This window comes from Schistocerca gregaria, chromosome 6 (assembly GCF_023897955.1).
Source record: "Schistocerca gregaria isolate iqSchGreg1 chromosome 6, iqSchGreg1.2, whole genome shotgun sequence".
Classification (NCBI taxonomy): domain Eukaryota; kingdom Metazoa; phylum Arthropoda; class Insecta; order Orthoptera; family Acrididae; genus Schistocerca; species Schistocerca gregaria.
Genome location: NC_064925.1, coordinates 368,869,403 through 368,895,437, shown reverse-complemented (window position 1 = coordinate 368,895,437; position 26,035 = coordinate 368,869,403). Strand labels below are relative to the sequence as shown.

Sequence of the window (26,035 nt, the reverse complement as noted above, 5' to 3'; positions counted from 1 at the left end):
TAGTGATTGAGGGCACCCTGTTGGCACAACAGCACATCAAGGACTTCCTACATCCTCATGTCTTATCTCTGATGTGACAATATTGTTGTGCCATTTTTTCAGCAGGATGATGCTCATGCAGCCAGCAATATTCCAGATCTGGTCCTGATAGTACATGTGTGGGACCAGCACACATGACAAGCCAATTCCGGTGCAGATTTCCTGGATACGAAGGACCAGTTACAACGGTTATGGGCCAACTTGCCTCAGTAGATAATACAGTGATATTATGACAATCTTTGTAACAGAATCAGAGCGTCTATGCAGGCCAGAGGTGGTTCAATATTATACTGATAAGTTGGCTCATACTACCAAGTTCTTTGTAAATGTGACTCGATTTTGTAATCACTGAAATAGCTTCACATACCCTGTCAACCCATCATGTCGCATTTTGTTTCCTCCTCCTCTTCTGGCTGCCTCACTTTTTTGTCAGGCAGTGTATTTTTGTACTGTACCATAAGTTTATAGCTGACTTATTTCATTCCACAGATATAGCTGTTCTTTCTTTTTGCTATGAATTAATTATAAAATTTATACAAATTATAATTGTGACTTGTCCAATATCCACGTGTAACAACACACAACATAATACCTGGAATCAATAAAAATCAAATCAAGTGTTCATTTTTTAATATGGATGTAATGTATACACAGTGAAAGGGGGATGTTTTGTTACCTTCCTTTACTAGGGAGAAATTCTTTTCTTTCAAGTGTCTTACAAGTGCTGTTTCTCAAGAAGACAATGAAACTTTTCTGATCCCTGTTGGATTTCCACCTAACTGCGAAGTTCGTTCTCTATAGTCACTTTTTCTGTAAAGTACTTCTCATTCACCTGGATGGTGGTAACCAAAAACAGCAAAGGAAGAGGAGATTAAGACATTATTTGTGTGTGTGTGTGTGTGTGTGTGAATTTAAATGATAAAGTAATTCCATTTTGTTGTAATGAGTGCAAATGAACCTTTTTTTCCAGAGTGACAAATGATTTACTTTACATATAAGTTCTGAATAAAGGCAAGTATATTAGTAAAATGTCTTTTTACATGGTTGCAGATAGAGATCAGTGCCCAGAAAGGCCTCAAAGACCCTCAAAAACTGAGGAAGTTTATAGCAACGTGGAGAAAGAAAACGGAGAATCTGGTTATCCCAGTACACTCTCGAAAGGAAATGACGTCAGTCTCCACAGTGACCCATGTAAGCAAGTATTCTGTCCATTCACATTTCATTACATTTTCTGTGACTATTGCAAGCAGAGAGGTTATATAATTGTTTGATTTATATGACCTTACAGCAGTGTTATACAAGAAAGAGATATTTCACTTGTAACTGTAGGATGCTCTCTATGAAACCCAGCCATTGCTACCATTTTAAAAATGTGTGAGATCTCTCAGCTCAACTCCAAATGAGTTAAACTGAAATCTTTGATCTGCTGCCACCTGTTTATTTTCAAGTATTATAGAGAGACGTAGGAATGCAAGACTGATTCCTCCTCATAATATATATTTTATGTAACATAACATGCTAAAGCAGAAAACTTAACACACATTCTCCTGACACTGTGCCACTGAACCCAATAGCTGAGCAGAAAGCAGCTTTCTTTTCTTATCTGAACAAGAACACATGTCGAAAACTGAGCTACAATATGTAACATCAGCTTATGAGCCTCTACACCATTTGACACCTCCCACACACAGCATGTAGTTGTCTTTTTATGATTCAGTTAAGTTTATCTATGAGCAGTTGTATTAATATTAGATAATTTGTAACAATAATGGAAATTCCTCGATGGAAGAGTATGTAAAATAAGGGAAAACATCCATACAGTCAAGTGAACAGATGTGTGGAACATTAGAAACACATAACGGAAAGCAGCATTCACTCTATCTCTTGATCTATTTCTAATTTTGTTGTAAGCGTAACATTCCCACAGCCACAGTGAGACTTATTATTGATTATCTATTATTGAAAGCAGTTGCCTCACTGATGAAGGTGGAGAGGGGGTAGGGACGAACACTTGAGGTATGGACGGGGTAGTGGGGTAAAGTGAGGCAAATCTTTTTACAAATGACTCTGTGGCTGCATAGTAAGACGAAAGGAGTTCATAATGTAGGGCATATGAGAGATACAGGCACATAAGAGATATGGAGGGTGGGGGACGGAAGGTAGGGAGGGAAAAAGGAGAGGAGGCTAGGGATGAAAAGGGTAACTGACATGGAAGAGAGAAAAATGGAGAGGGATGGAAAAGGGAGGGGGGAATAAATGGAGAAAGGACTGAAGAGAGAGGGGGGAGGGAGGTAATGCATGTGCTTGATGCTGGGGGGGGGGGGGGGTGGAGCGGGGGAAGAGTGGTGGGAGAAGGCAGTACATGATCTGGATGGGGAAGGAGTGATGTGGACATAAGAGATTAGAGGCAAGGTAAGATGTGGCAGTGGTAAACAGGTTAGCTGGGATTCAGGCCAGGACGATTGTAAGAGCACAGGATATGCTGTAGAGGCGATTTCCAACTGCTCTGTTCAGGGAAACTTGTGCTGGAAGGGAGTATCCAAATGGCCCACATTGTGAAGCAGCTGTTGAAGTCATTTATATTGTGGTGAGTAGCATGTTTGACAACTGAATGGTCAGGCCCATGGTTCACCACAGTTGGAAGGTACCCAGTCATGTGAGTAGATGGGTGGTTACTTGTTACACCTACATAGAATTATGTGGGTAATTGCAGCAAGCTGATATATAACATGGTTACTTTCACATGTGGCCCTGTCCTTTATTGGGTTCAAAATGCCTGTGAATGGACTGCGGCAGGAGTGGTGGATGGGTATGTCGTACGGAGCAGGTCTTTCACGTGAACCGACCACAAAGGAATGACCCATGGAGTGCAGGATTTGGAGCAGGGTTTGAATAGGATAACAAGAATGTATGGTTGGGTCGGCAACGGAACACTACTATAGCTAATGTGGACAGGATTTTGGGTAGGATATCACTCATCTCAGGGATTGTCAAAAGGTGAGTGAAGCCCTGGTGAAGGATGTGATTGAGCTTTTCGAGGCCAGGATGATACTCAGTGACCAGAGGAGTGCTGGTTGGTGGCTGGTTGATAGAGGCTGGTGTCAGAGGAGCATTTGGCATGGGAGAGTTGTTTGTGGATGAGCTGGATAGAATATTGTCTGTCAGTAAAAGCTCTGGAAAAGTTATCAGTATACAACTCAGATCCTGTTATTTGAGGATTCATTATCCGCATTTTCTCATATATGCAGTTTTAGTTTTAAGTATAGTGCTGCCAGCTGTTAACAGTAGGCTGAAGTAGTACATTAGCACAACTCAACATGCATCTTCTTTCATATTTGTTGAGAAATAGATTATCAGCTCAGGTCAGTAGAGCAACGAAGCTGCACTTGTCAGGGTCTGTTTTTAAAATGTTGGGTAAAAGGAAAGAAAGTGTGCCTGTCAAAGGAAAGAAATGTGTATGAAGGTTGTATTCATTAGGAACAAAGCTAGAACTTTAGTAGATTGCTGTGAGAAAGTTGAGCATATTGTCGACATTCTATGTGCTTTGGGACTTAGTCAATCCACTGTGAGGACTATTTGTGATAATGCGGAATCAGTTCAAAAAACTGTTCCATCTTCAACTAACTTAAGTGTGATTGGAGTGCCCAAAACTTACTTGGAGGTAATAGGAAGAATGGAAAAAATGCTGTCACTGGATTGAGCACAACAACCAACAATACTTGCCTCTCTCTGGAGATGCTATTCAAGCTAAAGCCGAGAGCTTGTATGTAGATTAAATTAAAGAAGGGACAATTCAGCACCTTTCTTGGTCAACTGAGGCTGGTTTTATCAGGTCAAACACCATTTCGGCTTTCACAATATTAAAATGACAGGAGAGGCAGCTGTTGCAGTCGAAGTTTGAGATGAGGAATTTAAAAGGAGGCCTAAAAAAATTATGTAAAAAAAAATGCCAAGCAGGTTCTTAACCTTGATGAAAGATGTTTATTTTGGAAATGAATGCCAAGCTGTGTGCTCATTTGTATTGAAGAAAATTCAACACCTGGACTTAAGATTGTCAAGGACCAATGTACCCTTTTCAGAGGAAATGATGCAGGTGATTGCAAATTAAAACTAATTATGATCTACCACTCTCAAAATCTTAAGAGCTGGCTGAGAGTTCATTGGAAATGGGATAAAAATGGTTGGATGATGATGCTATTTTCAGTGACTGTTTTGTTAATGAACCGAATAGAGAACTGAGAACATACTGTGAGAGGGAAAAAAAATCCCTTTAAGAATTCTTCTCTGTCTTCGTTGATAATGTTTCCAGCCAACCACTTACGATTATTGAGTCAGACAAGAACAAGTCCTGTTTCTGTCACTGAACACTACATCCATCCTGCAACCCATGGACTAGGGATTTTATCAACATTCAAGGCATACTACCTGCATAAAACTTTATCCAATGTCAAATAAGAATGTGGTTCGAATGACAAACTTGCCATCAACATTTTTGGTGACTGTTTAATATCAAGATGGCGATTGATGTTAGTAGAGAGCTACCTTTGATGTCACGCCAGAATGTATGAATGGTGTACGGAAGCTGTGGCCCAATGCTGTGTCAGTACTTGAAGATGAAGTGAACTGTGACTCACAATTACAGCAAGAGAAATTGTGGATATGGCATGGCAAATTCACTGATTTTGATGAAGAGCTGTTGTGATTTCCTAAACTATCATTCTGAGGATCTGAGCAATGAAGATTTTATAGTTTTCAGTGAGAATCGTAATGAAGCATAAACAGAAGTTGAGGAAGTTCAGCCTGTTAGAAAGCTGACTCTGAAGAAAATGGCTGAGGCCTTCAGCATGATCAACGCTGTGATGAAGTTTTTGGAGAACATGTTTCTGAAGAAGTAAGGAGTGCAAAGTGAAGAGAGAAGCTGAACATTCTCTTAAGGGTTAAGAAGAGTTTCATAATCAACTGGCAAAGAAGACCATACAGCTGCCAAATATTTCAGCAAAACAGTGTGGCCCTTTGAATGAATGTCAAGCGCCTAGGAAGAACAGTTCAGTTACAGGATTTGCATGTTAGAAACTCATCATGGAAGCTTAACTGACTATGGTACCATCACATTCTTCAAATGTAGATGATCCAGAGGCTATTTAGGATGTAGAAGGACTTAATGAAAATGATTGTAGTATATTATCATATGTTTCAGTATTAAATTTTAATCTGTATAAATTTTGCATTAAAATCCATTTGAGGAAGATAAAAATGATGATTTTTGGTACAAATACTAAGAAATTTGGTTATTTTAGACTTAATATGTGAGTAAACAAGAGCCTACCCCATATTTTGCACATAAAGTGACTCTTAGTTTATGCGAATTCGCTATGCTCGGTGATTTTGCGGAATAGAACTATCATGTGTAATGAGATTTTCCTATGTTTCGACGACTCCTGCTGTGCCCTGGAGATGTGGTATCAGTGGGTGGCGAGGCTGTTAAGAAGGCCACTTCTTGACATAGAATGGATGACAGCTATCAAAGTGGAGGTACTGTTGATGCCTGACGTGCTTGATATGAACAGAAATATTAATGGAACCATCCAAGAAGCGGAGATCAATGTTTGGGAAGGTAGCTCATTTAGTTGAGATGGACTGGCAATGATGATCATCAGCACCTTTACAAATTCCCTATATTTTTCACTGTCTAGTCTCTCGCCACTTTCCCAGATGATGATGGAAGGATGAGGACAACACAAACAACTAGTCCCCGAGTGGAGAAAATCCACGATCTGGCCAGGAATCAAACCTGGGATTCCATGCTCCAGAGGCAGCAATGATAGCTACTAGACCACAAGCTGCAGACGGATAAAGACCGGGTAAAGCAGATTTGGGAGTAGGTATTGTTATGGAGGAAAGGGCATGGTTGTCCTTATGCTGAGTCCAAAACATTAAAATCCTGTCAATGCATCTGATTCAGACAGTGGGTTTTGGGTGTCCGATTGCCAAAGGAAGGATTCTTGGCTATTTGAAAGTACTTCCCTTCCCGTGCCCCTCACCCTCCCTCTGTAGCTCTTATATGCTTTTCCCTATGAATTCCTTTCATCTCACTGTGCAACCACCGAGTCAGAAAGACCTGTCTCACTTTATCCTGCTCCCCTTCCTTGCCTCATGCATTCCTCCCTACCCTTTTCCTGTCTGATTTCAGTAACCAATAGTCAATTATCAGTCTTGCTGTGGCCGGAAAAGTGTACATCTGGGTGTCTGTGAAGGTATGTGTATACTTTTACTAGAAAAATAGCAAGAGCTCAAAAGTTAGCGTGAGAGCTGTTTTGTTTCATGTGTTTCTATGATCCACAAATCAGTCTGGTATAGGTGAGTGATTGCCATTTCCTTATTTTGTGTGTTAGATAATATGATAACTCATTCGATATTGAGTTTAATAAGCAAAAGGAGAAAATATAAAAATACATCAAATGAAGCAGCAAAAGGGAGTACAGAAGTCTAGAAAATGAGGCTGACATGACAGAAAGTGCAAAATGGCAATTATGGCTGAAGGACAAATGCAAGGCTGTATAAGCAAGATAGGTGCCGCCTATAAGAAAACAAGAGAGACACATGGAGAAGTGAGAAGCTTCTATGTGAATATGGAGATCTCAGATGCAAAGCCAGAACTATGCAAAGAAGGAAAAAGTGAAATGGATATATAGAAAGGCTGTATAAGAGAAATGGACTTTGAGGCAATATTAGAGAAAGGGAAGAGAAAATACATGAAGATGGAATGGGGGAGAGAGTATTGCAAGAGGAATTTGACAGAGCACCAAACTGCACCAAGCTAGACCACTGGAGTCGATAACACTGTCAGAATGATTGAGATCCTTGAGATCCTTGAAAGAGCAAGCCATGACAAAACTATTCCAGCATCCCTGTATGCAAGATGTGTCAGACAGGTGAAATACACTCCCACTTCAAGAAGAATGTAATAATATCTATTCTAGAGAAGACAGATGCTGAACAAAAGTCATGTTACAAAATAGTGGCATGAATTTTTTACAGAGTAATGGAAATGTTAACACACGCCGACATAGGGGAAGATCAGTTTGGTTGCAGAGAAATGAGGCAATACTGACCCTATGGCTTATCTGCAGCTGCATCTACAACTACATTCATACTTAACAAGCCACTGTATTGTGTATGGCAGAACGTACCTTGTACCACTTCTAGTCATGTACTGTCTTGTTCCACTTGCAAATAGAGCGAGGGAAAAATGACACACTATATGCTTCCATATGAGCCCTAATTTCTTGTATCTCATCATTGTGGTCCCTGCGTTGTATTAGAATCAGTCTGTAGTCAGCTTTAAATTCAGGTTCTCTAAATTTTCTCAATAGTGTTCCTCAAAAATGATGTCTTCTCTCCAGGAATTCGTATTTGAGTTCCCAAAGCATCTCCGTAATACTTGTGTGGTGTTCAAACCTACCGGCAACATATCTAGCAGCCCACCTCTGAATTGTTTCAATGTCTTCCTTTAATTTTAGCTGGTGCAGATCCCAAATGCTCGAGCAGTACTTGAGAATAGGTTGCACTATAGAGCATTTAAAATTAGTTGCGACTTTTTATGTTTGGCTGAGTGGAGGGGGACGTGACGCCGTTGCCCAAGTAACACCAGTGGTGCCTGACTTTCCCTACCAAGCCATCTGCAGTAATGCTTGTAAAGCGCCCCTGTTACCACATCATGAATAAATAATACCATGTTGTGTCACACATTAGATTCTTCAATGTGTGTCAGCTCCATAGTAAAGTCATATTTTCTGGTGTTGAAGTGTTCTGTGGTCGTCAGGTATAGTGAACAACTGTTTTGTGTGTGCAGTACTTTGGAATACGTGATTTTCAGTAAAAGTGTCGTCCAAGAACGCGTTTATGGGCTCAAGAAGATAATTAAGGAGACACTGATTTATGAAGGATTGTAAAGAGTTTTGAGGAATACGTAGCTTCTGTTGTTACCATGTTAAAATCTGCTTATTTTGTCAAAACACATTAGAGCCTAGAAAAAGTCATTTCTCTAATATTCTAATGCTGTTAAAATTGTGACAGAATCTGGAAATAGTGTATTATTAAACCAACAACTGAGTGCGATTCAGGTCAATAGTTATGAAATGGCCCATTCTCAGTTTAAAAATAAACATGTAACTTCATTTACATTGTTACAAAACCCACAGCAGTTCTCATTTAATCAGATCTCGATGGCCCCCAATAATTACATTATTTCATTGAAAAAATCTGTAGTTACTTGAATATCATAGTAGGAATGGAAGTTTCACATATTAATCATATGGCAAAACACTCTTGTGTTTGCGCTCTATCATTTGCCAAAATCTTGTTTTAATATGTCAGACCATTTATGAAATACGAGGAATTTATGAATATTTTATTCTAGTTTTGTTTAAAGAAAGATTCAATATATTATCTTTATTTAATACACAGCAATATATAACCTAACAATCACCAAACACAAATTTATAGCAACTCCTACTTTTCACTGCAAGTTAAGAATTTCTAGCAGTACCAGCAGCAGTTACTTACTAATGAAATATCACAATAACTATGGCCATTAAGGAAATGATAGGCACTTCATCATGAAACTGAATAATTAAACTTTAAGATGTTCGAGAATGTGAGTTTATTACCCATTGGCCTCTTTAAAAAGTGTTTGGGAAAAACCTCAGCACACTCTCAAATGAGCTGCTGATGCGCCTTGCACACACTGGCAACTACGCTTCCCTCCACTCGCTCCATACCAAAATGTCAAAAGTCGCAACTTATTTTAAATGCACTATAGCATCCTATATGCAGTCTCTTTTACAGATGAACCACACTTCCCAAAATTATTCCAATAAACTAAAGTTGAACATTCGTATTTCCTACCACAATCCTCATATGTATGTTCCATTTGATATTGCTTTGCTGTGTTACACCCAGATATTTAAATGACATTATTGTGTCAAGGAGCACACTGCTAATGCTGTATCTAAACAGTATGGGTTTACATTTCCCTCATCCACATTAACTTAAGTTTTTTTAGATTTAGAACAAGCTGCCATTTATCACAGCAACTAGAAATTTTGTCTAAGTTGTATGGTACGCTCCTAGGGTCACTCAGTTTCAACGACTTACCATACACCAATGCATCATAAGCAGAAAACCGCAATTACTGCCAATACAGCTTTTGAAATTCCGAAGGTCGCAGGGGTAAAATACAGGGAACCATAGGTTATGCACAACTTGTACTTGTACATTTGATATCGCTTTGCTGTGTTACAACCAGATATTTAAATGACATTATTGTGTCAAGGAGGACACTGCTAATGCTGTATCTAAACAGTATGGGTTTACGTTTCCCTCATCCACATTAACTTACGTTTTTTTAGATTTAGAACAAGCTGCCATTTATCACAGCAACTAGAAATTTTGTCTAAGTTGTTTGGTACGCTCCTAGGGTCACTCAGTTTCAACGACTTACCATACACCAATGCATCATCAGCAGAAAACCGCAATTACTGCCAATACAGCTTTTGAAATTCCGAAGGTCGCAGGGGTAAAATACAGGGAACCATAGGTTATGCACAACTTGTACAGAAACCACACTGCAATTTTAGGAGTTGAAGGACATGAAATAGAAGCAGTGGTTGAGAAGGGATTAAAAAATGTTGTGTGATTACGGCCTCCCGTCGGGTAAACCGTCCGCCATGAGCAAGTCTTTCGATTTGACACCACTTCGGCGAATTGCGCGTCGATGGGGCCAAAATGATGATAATTAGGACAACACAACACCCAGTCCCTGAGCGGAGAAAATCTTCGACCCAGCCGGGAGTTGAACCTGGGCCCTTAGGATTGACATTCTGTCGTGGTGACCACTCAGCTACCGAGGGCGGACGAGTGAGACAGGCTTATCCCCAATGTTGTCTGATCTGTATATCCCCGATGTTATCCAGTCTATATGTTGAGCAAGTAGAAAAGGAAAAAAGGGAATTCAGGGAGAAGAAATAAAACTTTAAGGTTTACTGATAATATTGTAATTCTGTCAGAGGGGCCAAAGGGTTTGGAAGAGCAATTGAATGGAATGGAATGGATATTGTCTTTAAAGGAAATTGTAAAATGAAAATCAACAAAAGTAAAACGAAGGTAATGATATGAAGCAAGATTAAATTAGACAAAGCTTTGAGACACTAACAGATGACTTTTGTTATTTGGACAGCAGAATAAGCGGCTATGGCCAAAGAAGAGAGAATATAATGTGGAGACTCACAATAGCAAGAAAACATTTCTGAAAAAGAGAACTAAATGTGCTATAAAGCCTTTTCCGAAGGTATCTGTGTGGAATACAGCCTTGTATGGAAGTGAAACATGGAAGGTAAGCTGTTCAGACAGGAAGACAATTGAAGATTTTGAAATTTGGTGCTACACAAAAATGCTGAAAATTAAGTGGATAAGCTGAAAAATGAATGAAGAAGCACTGAATCATAATTCGGGAGAAAAGAAATTTGTGGTGCAACTTGACTGAAAGAAGGTACTGACTGACTGGTCACATCCTGAGACATTGCAGAGTTATCAGTTGTGTAACACAAGGAAGTATAGGGGTAAAAACTGTAGAGGGAAACCAAGAGATGAATACAGTAAGTAGATTCAGAAGGAGTAGGTTGCAGTATTTATTTGGAGATGAAGAGTTCTGCACAGGGTAGACTAGTCTGAAGAGCTACCTAAGTAGTCTTTGACAGAAGATCACAACAGCAACAGTTGAGTAGTTATGAGCTCACAGTGTCTGCTTATCATAAACAGGCCTACTTGCATACTGTTCTATTATGTGTGCTATTATATTATAAATTGCTCATTATTCACCATGTTACATTTAATATTTTAAGTAGTTGGTCTTGCTCCATGTGTAATTTGTTTTAATGTTTATAGCTGTGAGCTGTACTGAATCGACAGTGAGTTCTCTCAAACCACCAACAAAGCCACCAAGACCTGGACCTCCACCTCCACAGCCACCACCTCGCAGAGACAGCATAGAGAGCACAGATCTTTGACATTGGTAAGAATGTAGGGACATTTCGAGGCAGCGTGTGTCTCAGTTTTATAATGACAGTATTTGTGTGTTCTCACAAAGAGAAGTTAAGTGAAGTAACTGCAACCATTTTGTAAGTAATCAAAACGTGTTTGTCCTGGTGCTGATTTGATTTCTTTGCTTCCTTTTTGTCCCTGCTGTTACCCAGCTAGTCAGATTCACAAGTGAATTTCCATTTCACTTTAGCTATTGTAGTGTGCCCCTGTTAGACGTATACAGTGCATCCAGCAAAGGAGTCTGTAATTTCAAAATTAAATAAGATCTATAAATGATTGAAATGAAAGGTATGTTTATTGTGAAAGCTGTAAGAATGTTATATGGAAGCTAAACAGAAGTTTCAAAATAGTCGAAAAGCTGCTAATAGATGGTGCTGTAATCGCACTACCTATTACCTATAAATAGCGTGCCGCAGCTCATAGCAATCAATTCCACCATTGAAACTTGAAAGGAGGTTAGCATACTGAAGGAAGAGGTTGAAATCATGTATTTCATTGAACAACATATTTTTGTGTTAATGGAATGCCACGGTTTGGAACCCAGCCCTAAGGCAATAAGGCACAGTTTTCAAACAGAATTTAATGTTCCGAAAAGACTCAGTGTGAAAACCATACACAAGCTCTTCACCAAATTTTAATGGAAAGACAGTGCGGCTTATAATAGAAGGGAACATTGGCCCCAGGCAAACTGTCATTCCTACTGAAAATGTCACCATGATTTCTGGAATTATTCAGCAAAATCCAAGGAAATCCATTGGGAGAATTGCAGCAGAGACTGGTTTGAGCATTCTGGCAATAAGAAGGTGGAGACGCAGGGCCAACACGTTTCCATTCAAAATACGAAGCCATCAGGTCATACCTGTACGAGCTGTGTCACAGAGGGCTGACTTCACGATTCAGATTCTCACAGTGATTAATAATGAAGGATTTGGCATTGGCTACTTCTGGTTCACAGACAAAGCTCACTTCCAAGTGAACGGAGTCGTGAATAAGCAAAACTGGTGATTTTGGGGTTCTGAAAACTCCCATTTCTCTGAAGTGAAACAACCGCATTTCCCCAAGTTACTGTTTGGGCAGCAGTATACAGCACAGGTATTATTGGCTCTGTTTTCATGCAAGAAATGATCACTAGTGCACATCACAATGCAGTTTTTGAACAATTTGTCGCCACACCAGGCACTGAGCGGTTCACCCAAGATAGGGCTAGACTACGTATCACCAAACAGGTGCCTCACTTTCTTGATAAATACTGCAGGAATACAGTCATTGTGTTGGAGTATTGCAAATTTACTGATGCAGGGTTGGATTGGCCTTCATATTCACCTGATCTGACTTCTTGTGACCACTTTTTGTGGGGCACATTAAAAGGCACTGTCTACAAGAACCATCCTGCCATTCTGGACGATCTAGAATCAGCAGTCTTGTGTGGCATCTGGATCCATTTCAAATGAGACACTGCAAGATGTGGTGGCAAATTTCATCTTTGCTTTGTTCTACCTCCATCCAGTGAATGGTGGACATTTCAAAAACACTGTGGTGTGCTTGCAGAGGATGAATTTAGTTATGCATGCTGATACTGTACAAACTGCACAGTGTACAATGCCACCAGTCGTCAGATTTTCGAACTATTTTGAAACTTCTGTTCTTACAGCTTTTACAATAAGCATACCTCATGTTGCACTTGTTATTGATCTCAATTTCTGAGATATTTAATTTTGAAATCAGGGACTTTTTTTGCTGAACCCCCCCCCCCCCCTCTCTCTCTCTCTCTCTCTCTCTCTCTCTCTCTCTCTCTCTCTGTGTGTGTGTGTGTGTGTGTGTGTGTGTGTGTGTGTGTGTGTGTGTGTGTGTAGGTAGCTCTGAACAAATCCACATGAAATACAATAATCTTGTGACTGTGCCACTGCAAATTGATTGGACTTCTTCAGGATTGCAGTGTTGAAAATGCTTCAACAAATGAATAACCTTCTCAAGTAAATCAGAAGTGTTTCTTCTGGAATATTATCCACTAAGATACAACAACTTCTTACATCCACAATTTAGAAAAACAGCATGACATCTTCTTCTTCTTCTTCTTCTTCTTCTTGTTCCTCTTCTTCTTTTGAAGGGGCCAGATAAGGACCATGATCCTGGTGTAATTGTCTTCTGTACTCACCATCTGTTTTGACCCATCTCAGAATTTTTTTCAAGGTCTTCCTCTCCTGACTCTCTAGTTTATCTGTCAAGCCTTTCCTGTTCAGATTCAAGCATTCTGAGGCATATAGGACTTCAGGGCGGATAACTGTTTGGTAATGCTTTAGTTTGGAATTGTAAGGTAGGCATTTCTTATTATAGATGTTCCTGGTTAATTGATATGCTAATTGTTACATATTAATCCAAGTTGCTAGTGCCGTTCCTTCTGATAGATTAGGTTCCAACCATTCTCCTAGATACTTGAATGTGTCAACTTTCTCAATTTGACCTTGTCCCTGGGAGTATCGTTGATGTTGGAGAGGTATTTTGTCTTTTCTAGTGACAATTGAAGTCCTACCTTGGCAGCCTGGAGTTTTAGCATATTGAGCTGCTTTACTGCTACTTCCATTGGGCTTCTTCCTATAAGTGCCAGATCATCTGCAAAAGCTAAACAGTCTACTGCTAGTGCCTTCTGTTTGTGTCCCAGGTAAATACTGCTCAGTCTGTTTTGTACTTCCATTTCTTTTCGCCAGTGAAAGTGAAAGTCCATCTCCCTGTCTAACTTCCTGTCTTCATCTCAAAGCTTTCTGAAAGCGTTCCCGTGAACTTTACTCATGACCTAGTGTTACTCAGGGTCTTTTGGATAGGGCTGTGAGTTTTCTGGTCCAGGCCAATTTCCTGCAAAATTCTCATAAGGGTATGTCTGTCTATTGTATTGTATGCTTTCTTGAAGTCAGTGAAAGTAACTATGTACTGTTTATTTGTTAGTTTAATTTAACTTAATACTGGCTTCAAGTTAAGGATCTGCTCAGCACAAGAACATCCTTTACTAGAACCACCTGCATAATCTCCAAGTTTTGGGTCCAATTGAGGTTGGGCTCTGTTCAATAATGCCTTAGATAATATCTTAAAGGTGACGTATCAATGAGAGCCCTCTATAATTGTTGATGTCAGTCAAATCACCCTTCGTGGGTAAGGGATGGATCATATCAGATGTCTAGTCATCTGGTAACTTCTCAGTATCCCAAATGTTCTGTAGGATCTCAGTCAAGTTGATAATTGCTTTGTCTCCAGCCTGCTTCCACAGCTCTGCAACTATAACGTCTTCTTCTGGTGCTTTGTTATTCTTCAGGGACTGAGTTACGTATTTTACTACTTTTTCTGTTGGAGAGTGAGAGTTTGTTTGTCTGGGACTGTCTTGATAGATAAAGGAGGTTTTAGGGGACTCACAATTGAGATTTTAAAAATATTTGGCCAATATGTGGCAGTTGTCTTTGTCATTATAGGCCATGTTTCCATCTGGTCTTCTGAAGTGTAAGCTGGGTGGAGCATAGCTTTTAAGGTTTAATAAAACATTCTAGTGTTATTCTTCTTGAAGTCTTCATGTAATTGAGTCAATTGGTCCTGAGTGTACTGATGTTTAACCTGCCTTATGGTTTTGGCAGTTAGCCTGCACTGTTCTATGAACTACTCCTTATTTGTTTCGGACTTCTGTGAGCTCCATCTTAGCCAAGCTGCTTGTCTCTTTGCGATCGCTTGGTCGCAGGTACTTTCTGTTTATTTAGTGGGGTGACTTCTGTTGTGGCTTTTACTAGTTGGTCCCAGTTGTTGCATCCATGATCTAGTGTTTGCATTCTCTCTGTAGACATATTCCAGATTTTCAGTTTTTCCAAGTCAAACTTGGACTATATAAGAAGTGTTCAAATGAAAAGATATGAAACATCGTAACAAAAAACTGGTTGAAATTTGCATATGCTGCTTTGAGATAATTCAGTGAGACATCTAGGCAATGGAAGCATGCACTGTCACTAGCCCCCCCCCCCCAAAAAAAAAAAAAAAAAAAAAAGAGGAGAGAGAGAGAAAAAAGAATCCAAAACTGTGTCCTCAGCAGGCAAGATGGTACTAACCATATTTTTTAGTGTCTGTGGTCTGTTACTCATGGAATCCCTCGAGAAAGGAAAACACCATTAACAGTAACCTGTACTGTGACACACTCCATTGCCTACACAAACGGCCTAGGCTATTAATGGAGGGAGTGATTCTGTTCCATGATAATGTGCATCCACGCATCTCCGAGGTCACACAAAGTTTAATGGCCAAGTTCAAGTGGCAGCAGCTTGGGCATCCACCCTACAGCCCAGACACGTCGCCCTGAGACTCTTCTGAAAAAAAAATTCAAAGGGAAGCTCTTCAGTTCGAATGACGAACTGAAGGACACATTGGACGACTAGCTCCTGTCACAGCCACAGGACTCTGGAAACAGGGAATCCTAAGGCTCATGAAACAGTGGGATACTTTTGCTCAGCCTCTGGTGACTACTTTTGAATAAAGACTTTAATTATGACCACAGTGTTGCTTTGTACCTTTCTTTTGAACACCCCTCATACAGCTCAAGTTCTGAGATTAGAGTGAAATTGATTAAATTTCAGTATTCTTCTTCTGTTTTGCATCAATGTCACAGTATTTTGTAATGATGTGTGCAGTTATTTGGCAGTGGGCTTCATTACTCAAACTCAGGATGACATCACAAGGAACATACACAAAGTCCACACAGGTAGCTCATCCTCGTGGTGATATTGCAATTGACGCCTCATCTCTCAAGAGGTGCGCTGACTCTCCAGGAATTTGTTACAAGCAAAAAGAGAAATAACAAACTCTCCAAGCAGATTCATATTCTTGATTACTAAATCGTTGTATAGGTAAACAACTGCAACCATAGTATGTCAGCTTGGTAGACATTACATTACATGTTATGTTACAATTTGTTACCTGCTGTATCACTGTTACCCCTACCTCCAAATTCTGTCCTGTATTTGTCCTGCCTGGTCTACTGTCTTCAGAAACACAAGCAGTTTTATATATTCATGATTATAACAACCTTTCTATATACAATTTCTTATGCAGGAGCATGTAATGCAGCTTGTGATGTGTGTATTTTGAATTATCTAAATGAGGTGTCCATAGTGTTCTTCTGTTGCAGATTTCAAGAGCTTGCAGGAAGCTCATCTGCCTTATACCAAATGAAGCATTTGTAAGCATCAAAAGCATTTTTTACATTCATAATGTATTTGGGTAATATAAAAAATAAATGAAGCAAACCACAAAAAGATCCAGCTTGATAGCAAAGACTCAGGAACTTTGGTGCAGACCGTTGTTGTACCCTTCTGTTTCATTGTAACTTGTAAATTAGCTATGTAACATATTGAACACAACTGAGGTTGGTTACTATAGAAAACTGTACCCCAAAAGAATGTTAAAAGAACTGTATATTTATGAATGTAAAGTAGTTCAAATTTGTAGTTTCTTTGCATATATACTGTGATTATAATTTAATATCTTTTGTAAAATACATCCCTTTTTGTGGATGTGTCCTATGCAATCTGACTGGATAACAGTATTTATCCTATAAATACTGAATGTGATATGTGCAATTATTGTCTTATATAAATTTTATTTTGTATTAGTTTAAAGTTTCTTTTCTGACTCCCATAGTGATGGTATTACACTGCAAGACTGTTTACACTAATGAATGTCATTTATAATGAGTCATTTTACACATTGTTAATTTAATGTGTATGGACATTTGATGGCTATTTTAAATTAAATATGGCATTTTTGTAGGGAGTAGGTCATTTTAGTCATATAACAAATGACCCTTATGTAAACAATCTTAAAGAAGTCTAGAAAGGAAACTTTCAATAAATATTTTTGTTATGCATTTATTAGCAACTACAGGAGCTCAAAAAGTTTTGTTTGGAGTGGAAGCTTGTAAATTTGTGTGTTTGTTTATTAGAAAAAACTAATTTGCTCATATTTCTTATGTGTGGTTGAACATACCCACCAATATCCTCCATCCTATCTGACTTCACTAATTCCAAAGCTGCAGTTAACTTGACAGGCAATGCTAATTCCCAGTGCGTTCTTTTAGAAGTACATTGTTATAGAATGTAGTATTATGAAAACTTAAATTTAAAATTTGGACTTTAGGTTCATCTCAGGAGACTGTGTGCTTGCATAGAAAATGTGCTGCTCGTATATGGAAGTAATATCATCATTGCAACTCCAGATAATTGTGGAAATGAGATGTCACTTGTGAACTGGAAGAAGAGCCCAAATAAAGTTCATGCAACATTTATTATTTCCTCAAAATCCAAGAAAATGTTGGACTGGCGCACACATTCTACATAATTATCTGATTACAGTTCCTTTCTGCACAGATAGTGGTACCTTGGACAACTGCATGGTCCCCTTTGACCGTGCAGTACTGCACAAGGATACCAGGTGCAAGGTAGGTTGATGGAGTCAACCGAACTGACAATCAACATGGCCTCATTAAAAGGTAGCTCTTGGTTGCAAGGTTGAAATTAAGAATGACCCTATGATGAAATGAGTACTGATAACTATTCTCCAGAGACTGACAGTGGTAGTTGTTTTGTAGCATAAAACACTTCGTTTCCAAGAAAGAACTGATTAATTTCACTGTTAAGAAACCATCAGCTATCTTTAAGGACCATGTCTCTTAATCCATACTTCTTGATACTGTTGACTGGTGACATCTTACTTGAAGTACAATGTGCAAAGAGTTTTAAAATACCATTCTACTTTGTTGTTGTATCACATTCAATTTCACTTCATTTAATCAGTATAAGATATGCATCACTTTGTGTTCTGATATTATGAAGTAGTGAGCCAATCAGTTTCTGTAAACGGAATAATATATTCTGAATATACATTTGAAAATTTAAGAGTAGAAGTGGAAGAAATTTCTTCTAATTGAAACAAGTTTAATTTACAGCTTCACCATTGTATATGCCGCCTGAGCTTCTATTTGTACGGAAAAAGTGCCTTTCCACTTTGCTATTTTGTTCCTGTTGTTGAAAAAGTCAAGTATAGCATTTAAAGAAACAATTCTTCTCTCTTTTTATTGTCTAAAATAGTACTATGGCAAACTTTTTTAAATATGTTATGTTCCTCTCTAAATACTAATGTAAGGACAATAAGCTGTTTGCTGAATACTCTGACAGTACTGTATGTAAAATGCCACACATTTATAAATTCTCTGGATTCCATGTCACTTACAAGTAACTGTTTTATGATGGTTGTCCTTTGATATTGTTCTAGAATAAAGATGTGTGGTGTTAACATTTTGTCTTTATTTAGCAAAAATCTCCCATAATAAGAAAAACCATCAAAATAATGGTGTATCCTCACAAAAACTGAAGTAGTTTTGCCTTGGACAACAGCTTTTGCCCCAAAACTCATACCAGTGTAAGTATTGCTTGGGATGAAATGTTAAATTAAAAAAAGAATTGTAATAAGAGCAGCAAATAAAACAGGAATCAGTTTGCAGTTTGAGTAAAAGACACACACACACACACACACACACACACACACACACACACACACACACACACACACAGAATTTAGACTGGCATTGTAATTTAAAGAAAATGACAGCACCACAAGAGAGATCAGTGAGCTAAGTTCCAGAATGACCACATGATTCCATAAAGGTAGCAAGTGTGCATGTGATGAGCAGTGGGATATGTGATGTTGCTGCTCAGAATGCTACAGGTGGATTGTGACCTGGAGAGCATGACCCTGGACAGGCAGTCTTTGCCTTATATTCATAGTGAGGAGAAAACTTCAAAATAAAGAACATGTGGCATGATTGACCTCACACTTAAATGTCTTGTGGCCCTTTTTTTCGTATAATCCTCTGCAAAAAAATTCTTGTGACCAATGTGGTCACACGTTAAGGATTCATTATGAGAAAGAGGGAGCATTACTCCTTCCAGTTAAGTTAATTACTGGACTTATCATCTTGTGTTGCAATGCAGTCAAAGAGATTCTCAAAACCAAAATAAACCTTTTCCCAGAAATGGAGGCATGAGTCTTTTCTTAGATAATCTGCTTTGCAAGACCTTATGACCAGTAGAAATGACACATTAATTATATATTTTTCTTTGCGCATTTATTCCTAGCAGTGGGACACAGCAGGCTGAAGGTGCACTGTCCATAGATGTGTCTGCAAGGGGGGTATTCCCCCCACTCCTGTATCCCTTCCCTTCCTCCTGGAATCTGGAGTATAGAGTTTTTATTCATTACACAATTTTTACAAACTTCTGAAAGTGACTTGCTTGCCTTTCAAGTATCAAAGTTATCTACCTATAACAAGTATTGAGTGGGCTATATTAAGTATTTGTATCACCTGTAAAATTTATTTCTTGTGGCTTGACTCGCCTAGAGCTGACCAACTCACTTCAATCTAGGAATCAGGTGGTAAAAATAGCACTTCTCTTTAGTGTACTTTGGGTATGAGGACAACATGGCAGTTAAACCACATTACTTCATCTGGAAGAGCCTGGAATGAATGAGAGGCAGTCTGAGTCGAATGTTTGAGAGAGACATTCGTCTTTCTTAAAGGGGGAAATATATAGGTATCAGAATGATGACTTCAGCAGTTTGGTCCCATAGAAGTTACCAAAAATTTCCAAGAAATATCGGTACCGACTCCAGGCATACAAGAAGTCAGTCTAAATTACCTGTTTTAATGAGGACAAGAGTCAGCTCTGAAGACAAAATTTATCTCTGCTTCAAAACAGACTGATGGAAAGAGTGAGCATTAAATTTGCTGATGGATCAGCAACTATAAAATGAAAAGTTGAATATGATGAACAAATAATTTGAGACAAAAGTTGGACAAAATGAGGTGAACATTACTTTTTTTGAGGGAGGGTGGAGGGGGGTGGGGGGCCTGTGAGCTTTCCTGTTACACTAATAAGTTCCTTAAGACAGTTGCAAGTTGTAAAATGTGATAGTGAGAACAAGATTAGATTAATAGCAACGTGAAAGAAAGCATTAAAACAATCATTCACCACACACTCCATATGTGAATGGAATGGGAAGAAGCTCTGACAACTAGTGCAGTGGGACTTGCCCTATGCATGCACTTTACAGTGGTTTGCAGAGAATAGATGTAGATGTAAAGACTACCTGACAATCTAAAGTGTCTGGGCTGGTGGTAAAATATGATGTTATGTCGACAGCTCTCATGTCTCGCATGATGACCCAGTGGTAACGCCTACTTCTAATACTCATAAATCCCCTATATTATAATAACAAAAATTTATCATAATTTATTTCTCAGTTTTTAATAATATTGGCAGTATTAAATACTTATCTTCCTGAAGGTAAATGATGGCCAGCAATTCTGCTTCATAATTTATTAGTTTTCTCAGCTGAATTTTACTTTGATACAATCAATGCAACAAAATAAATAGGTAACAACTTGTCACCAGTGTTATACTACCTTGTATAAATTTTACTACTAAAAGAGGGTTTCTAGGTTGACCAAAAACATCTATGAGAGTCTATATAACTTGTACACTCCTGGAAATGGAAAAAAGAACACATTGACACCGGTGTGTCAGACCCACCATACTTGCTCCGGACACTGCGAGAGGGCTGTACAAGCAATGATCACACGCACGGCACAGCGGACACACCAGGAACCGCGGTGTTGGCCGTTGAATGGCGCTAGCTGCGCAGCATTTGTGTACCGCCGCCGTCAGTGTCAGCCAGTTTGCCGTGGCATACGGAGCTCCATCGCAGTATTTAACACTGGTAGCATGCTGCGACAGCGTGGACGTGAACCGTATGTGCAGGTGACGAACTTTGAGCGAGGGCGTATAGTGGGCATGCGGGAGGCCGGGTGGACATACTGCTGAATTGCTCAACACGTGGGGCGTGAGGTCTCCACAGTACATCGATGTTGTCACCAGTGGTCGGCGGAAGGTGCACGTGCTCGTCGACCTGGGACCGGACCGCAGCGACGCACGGATGCATGCCAAGACCGTAGGATCCTACGCAGTGCCGTAGGGGACCGCAACGCCACTTCCCAGCAAATTAGGGACACTGTTGCTCCTGGGGTATCGGCGAGGACCATTCGCAACCGTCTCCATGAAACTGGGCTACGGTCACGCACACCGTTAGGCCGCCTTCCGCTCACGCCCCAACATCGTGCAGCCCGCCTCCAGTGGTGTCGCGACAGGCGTGAATGGAGGGACGAATGGAGACGTGTCGTCTTCAGCGATGAGAGTCGCTTCTTCCTTGGTGCCAATGATGGTCGTATGCGTGTTCAGCGCCGTGCAGGTGAGCGCCACAATCAGGACTGCATACGACCGAGGCACACAGGGCCAACTCACGGCATCATGGTGTGGGGAGCGATCTCCTACACTGGCCGTACACCTCTGGTGATTGTCGAGGGGACCCTGAATAGTGCACGGTACATCCAAACCGTCATCGAACCCATCGTTCTACCATTCCTAGACCGGCAAGGGAACTTGCTGTTCCAACAGGACAATGCACGTCCGCATGTATCCCGTGCCACCCAACGTGCTCTAGAAGGTGTAAGTCAACTACCCTGGCCATCAAGATCTCCGGATCTGTCCCCCATTGACCATGTTTGGGACTGGATGAAGCGCCGTCTCACGCGGTCTGCACGTTCAGCACGAACGCTGGTCCAACTGAGGCGCCAGGTGGAAATGGCATGGCAAGCCGTTCCACAGGACTACATCCAGCATCTCTACGATCGTCTCCATGGGAGAATAGCAGCCTGCATTGCTGCGAAAGGTGGATATACACTGTACTAGTGCCGACGTTGTGCATGCTCTGTTGCCTGTGTCTATGTGCCTGTGGTTCTGTCAGTGTGATCATGTGATGTATCTCACCCCAGGAATGTGTCATTAAAGTTTCCCCTTCCTGGGACAATGAATTCACGGTGTTCTTATTTCAATTTCCAGGAGTGTAGTTATTCTCTAGTAGCTGCTGAAGTCAGCAGGGTACATTCAGTTCTAGATCTCACAGTGGAGCATTTTGTGAATTCAGACCATTTAAGTTGTTAGTTGGTTTCTTCCTCTTCATCACCCAAGTTATGCAAACAGTGAAGATCAATAGTGTTACAGTGATGTAGTGCAGGTAATTACTGGAGCAGTAGTGAGCAAAGATTAGACTTCCACTGGTTTCTCTTTAAACTCCCGGAACTGCAGCAGTTGTCATACCATGACACTATTGGTGATGAAGTGTATATTTGTGTGAAAGCTCTTCCCCTACTTCTGGAAGATTCCTGCCATTGTCTGTCTTCCGCACTTCCCTGGCTAAAACTGTAACTCTTCTTAGGAAATTGTTTGTTACTATTGTTTGATGTCAGTTATTATTGAAAAGTAACTCACCTCTGATGATTTTTTTTCTGTCAAGTCTTGGCTTCCAGTTTACCTATATTTAATCATTTCACATTTTTATTTCTGTTTGTTGTTTTCCTGCTTGTGACTGTACCAGATTTAGTATGCACTGCAAAATGTCTTCCTTGTATGTTTTAAAACTGATGTATAATTAAATAATCTGGTACGCATTTTATAGTTTTAAAAATCACTTGTAAATTTAATCTGTTAAAGGCATATTGATGGTGACAATATGCAGTTCCATCTTCTGCAGGCCTAGACAAGAGTTCCGTGCTTACGTATAACTAATTAATTAGTTCATAGATGAGGATGACAGCAATAATAAGTGAAGAAGACCATTTTGATTTCTGCCACCACTAGCTGCTGCTGACTGATCATCAGTCCTTGCACTTGTCTCTTTCCAGATAAGCAGATCCAGTCACATACAAAAGAGTACTTCCACCAGTATTAGAAAGTCATTCCAAACCTATTTTGCAAATTTATTTAGGTTTGGTCAACAATTCTAACATGGTTTCAGTTTTGCTGAGACTGCAATCGCACGCGCGTGCGATGAGAGTGTGTGTGTGTGTGTGTGTGTGTGTGTGTGTGTGTGTGTGTGTGTGTGTTGTTGTTGTTGTTGACGAAGGCCAATCGCCAATAGCTTTAATTGTGAGAATCTTTTCGTTGTGCCTATCTGGGACTCAGCATTTCTGCTATATGGTGAGTAGCAACTTTCCTTCTCATAACTGTTACGTTCCTGTCTGTATTTTCCATTGTTTGATACTGACAAAGTTACTCTTTGGACTGAGTTGCTGAACAATTAGCTGCTAACATCCACCATTCAGGCACCTTCTATCTAAAAAGAAGTCAATCCATTGAACAGCTTACATTGTTTGACTATATTTAAAAAAAAAAAAAAAACTAGAATTGCACAGAAGTGATACATTTGCCCTGGGAATGGCAGATACATAGCTGATGAATGATTGCAGTGACCTGTGGATGATACAGCAGAAACAGGATTATAGTGCTATTCTGTAAGTGTGACACAAAAATCCTTGGTTTGTATCCAGCCACAACAGGAAAAGTGAACCATGGCTGTTATCCTGTGGCTTTTGATGGTCAAATACTTTAAGTTCTGTGGAATCTAGAATTGTGCAGTGAAAGTAAGTTTCAAAATTTTACAGCCGTTATTCACTTATGAACATGTATTGAGTCACATTGCTGTTACATGTAACAGATGCACACCTTATAATATTGTCTTGCGCAGAGGTGAGCACTATTTCATTATCAGTTATGATAGCCGAACAATCAAGAAACATTAGAAGTACAACCTTGCCATTAATCAATAATAGTGCTACTGATACCAGTCAGTATTGTTTTGAGTAGTATATTCCAGTTCCACTATCAAACACAGTCTAAACTTGCCAAAATCATTAAAGAGAGTATATTTTAAGTTTGAATATCACTTATAAAAATGGTATTAACATAAATATTTTTGAATGTGGTATGGAACAATAATAAATTAGGAGTGAAGGTAATGAAGTAGTGTTGTGTTGAGTGGGTGAGAGGAGAAAAGAGATGGGGAATGAGAGAAAGGGTGGCTGATAGAGATGGGAATGAGGGATGGAGACATGGCAGGTGCACAGGATGGAAATGTGGCACAAGCTCTGGAGCCAGTCACTTTGTGAAGTGCATGATGACAACAACATAATTGAATGGATTGGGGGAGGGGGGTTAACAAAACAGAGGAAGAGGAGACAGCTGAGAAGACGGTTTGGATCCAGATGGTTAGCAGAGATCAAGGCCAGGAAGATGACGGGAACCAAGGGTGTGCTGAAAGGATAGCTCCCATTTACATAGTTCAAAACAGGTGGTGCGGGGGAAATGATCCAGATGCCTCGGGTTGTGAGGTAGCCACTAAAATTGAGTACATTGTGCTTATCAACATGTTTTGCCACTGAGTGGCCAACTCTGCTTTTGGCCACAGTTTGGTGATGGCCATTAATTCGAGTTGAAAGTTGGTGGTGGTCCGACCTACATAAAATGCTGTGCAGAAATTGCAGCAGATCTGGTATACAAAATGGCTGCTTTCAAAGGTGGCCCTGCCTCTAATTGGGCAGGATAAGCCTGTGGCAGGACTAGAGGAGGATGTGCTGGGTTGGTGAACAGGGCAGGTGATGCTATTTGTGTCCCACACGGATATGACCCACATGGCATGGGGTTGGGAGTGGATGTGGAATAGGGGTGGCCCAGGAACTGTGTAAGTTGGGTGTATGGTGGAATGCCATCATAGGAGTGGTGGGAAGGATTGCAGGTTGGATATCCTTATTTTCCAGGATCAATTATAGACAGTCAAAGCCCTGGAGAAGATATGGTGCAGTTGCTCCAATCCCTGGATGATGTTGGATGATTAAGGGGTGCTCATATGCATGTGGTTCTTGGAAGAGGTAAGAGGGTTGGGGGTGTGTGAAGATATGACATGAGAAATCTACTTTTGGAATAGGTTTAGGGGATAGTACCTATCTGCGAAGCATTTTGTGAAACCTTCAGCATACTGTGCAAGGGAATTCTCATCTCTGGAGATATGCCATCTACACGTGGCCAGACTATATTGGAGTGATTTTTTTGATATTGAAGGAGTGACAGCATCATAATGCAGGTACTTTTGATGGTTAGTGTACTTGATATTGACGTATGTATGGATGGAGTCATTGTAGAAGTGAAGGTCAACACCCAGGAAGGAGGCATGGGCTGAGGCGGACCTGGCGAAGCAAATGGAAAAGGTGTCGAGTCTGTGGAGGAATTGTAGGGTGTCTTAGCCCTGGGTCCCAATAATGAAGAAATCAACAATGAATCCGAAACAGTAAAGGGGTGTGTGCTTCTATGAAGATTTCCTCTAGATAGTGCCATGCAGGTCCCCATCAATGAGCAGCAAATTTGTTTACATGTCTTCCCCTCAAAGGAGAAATAGTCATGTGTGTCAATGTAATTAGTATTGTGCAGAAGGAATTAGGTGGTGAATTTGGAATTGGAAGAGAGAGAATTTGGTAAAGGCAAAATTACAGGTGTGGGGAATGTTGGTGTATAAATAGGTGGCATCAACATTGAGGAACAAGGATCCAGATGGTAATAGGTGGGGATGGACTAGAGTTGGTGAGGAAAGCAGTTTGTATTTTTAATAACAGATGCTGGGTTACAAGCAATTGGTTGGAGGTGTTGGTCAACAGCAGCAGAGATTCTTTCAGTATGATTGGGTGCCCAGGATTGTTAGGTTTATGGATGTTGGAAAGCATGACCAAGGTGGGTGTGCTTGGGGGTCATTGGGTTGAGGAGGGAGATGGATTTAGGGGATAGGTGCAGTGATGTGCCTAAAGATTTGAGCAGGGTTGGAGATTTTGCTGGACTTCGGGGATGGGATCACTATGACAGGACTTGTGAGTGGCAGAGATAAGACAGTTGTAGATGCCTTCTGTCAGATAAGTCACCGCAGTTAATCACAACAG

At 40.1% G+C, this 26,035-nt stretch overlaps 1 protein-coding gene across 5 annotated transcripts in view; it reads left to right on the top strand.

Annotated features, from left to right (window-relative positions):
• Positions 1-18,455, top strand: part of LOC126278994 (rho GTPase-activating protein 17-like) — a 157,616-nt gene extending 139,161 nt beyond the window's left edge. For all 5 annotated transcript variants that reach the window (XR_007550774.1, XM_049979309.1, XM_049979311.1 and 2 more), the window contains 3 exons: positions 1,090-1,230; positions 10,984-11,110; positions 16,292-18,455. Coding sequence is in view for 4 of the 5 variants with exons in the window: in XM_049979309.1 (XP_049835266.1) it covers positions 1,090-1,230; positions 10,984-11,105 (263 nt within the window). In the remaining variant the exon portion in view is untranslated. The remainder of the gene's footprint in view (positions 1-1,089; positions 1,231-10,983; positions 11,111-16,291) is intronic.
• The last annotated feature ends 7,580 nt before the right edge of the window (positions 18,456-26,035 follow it).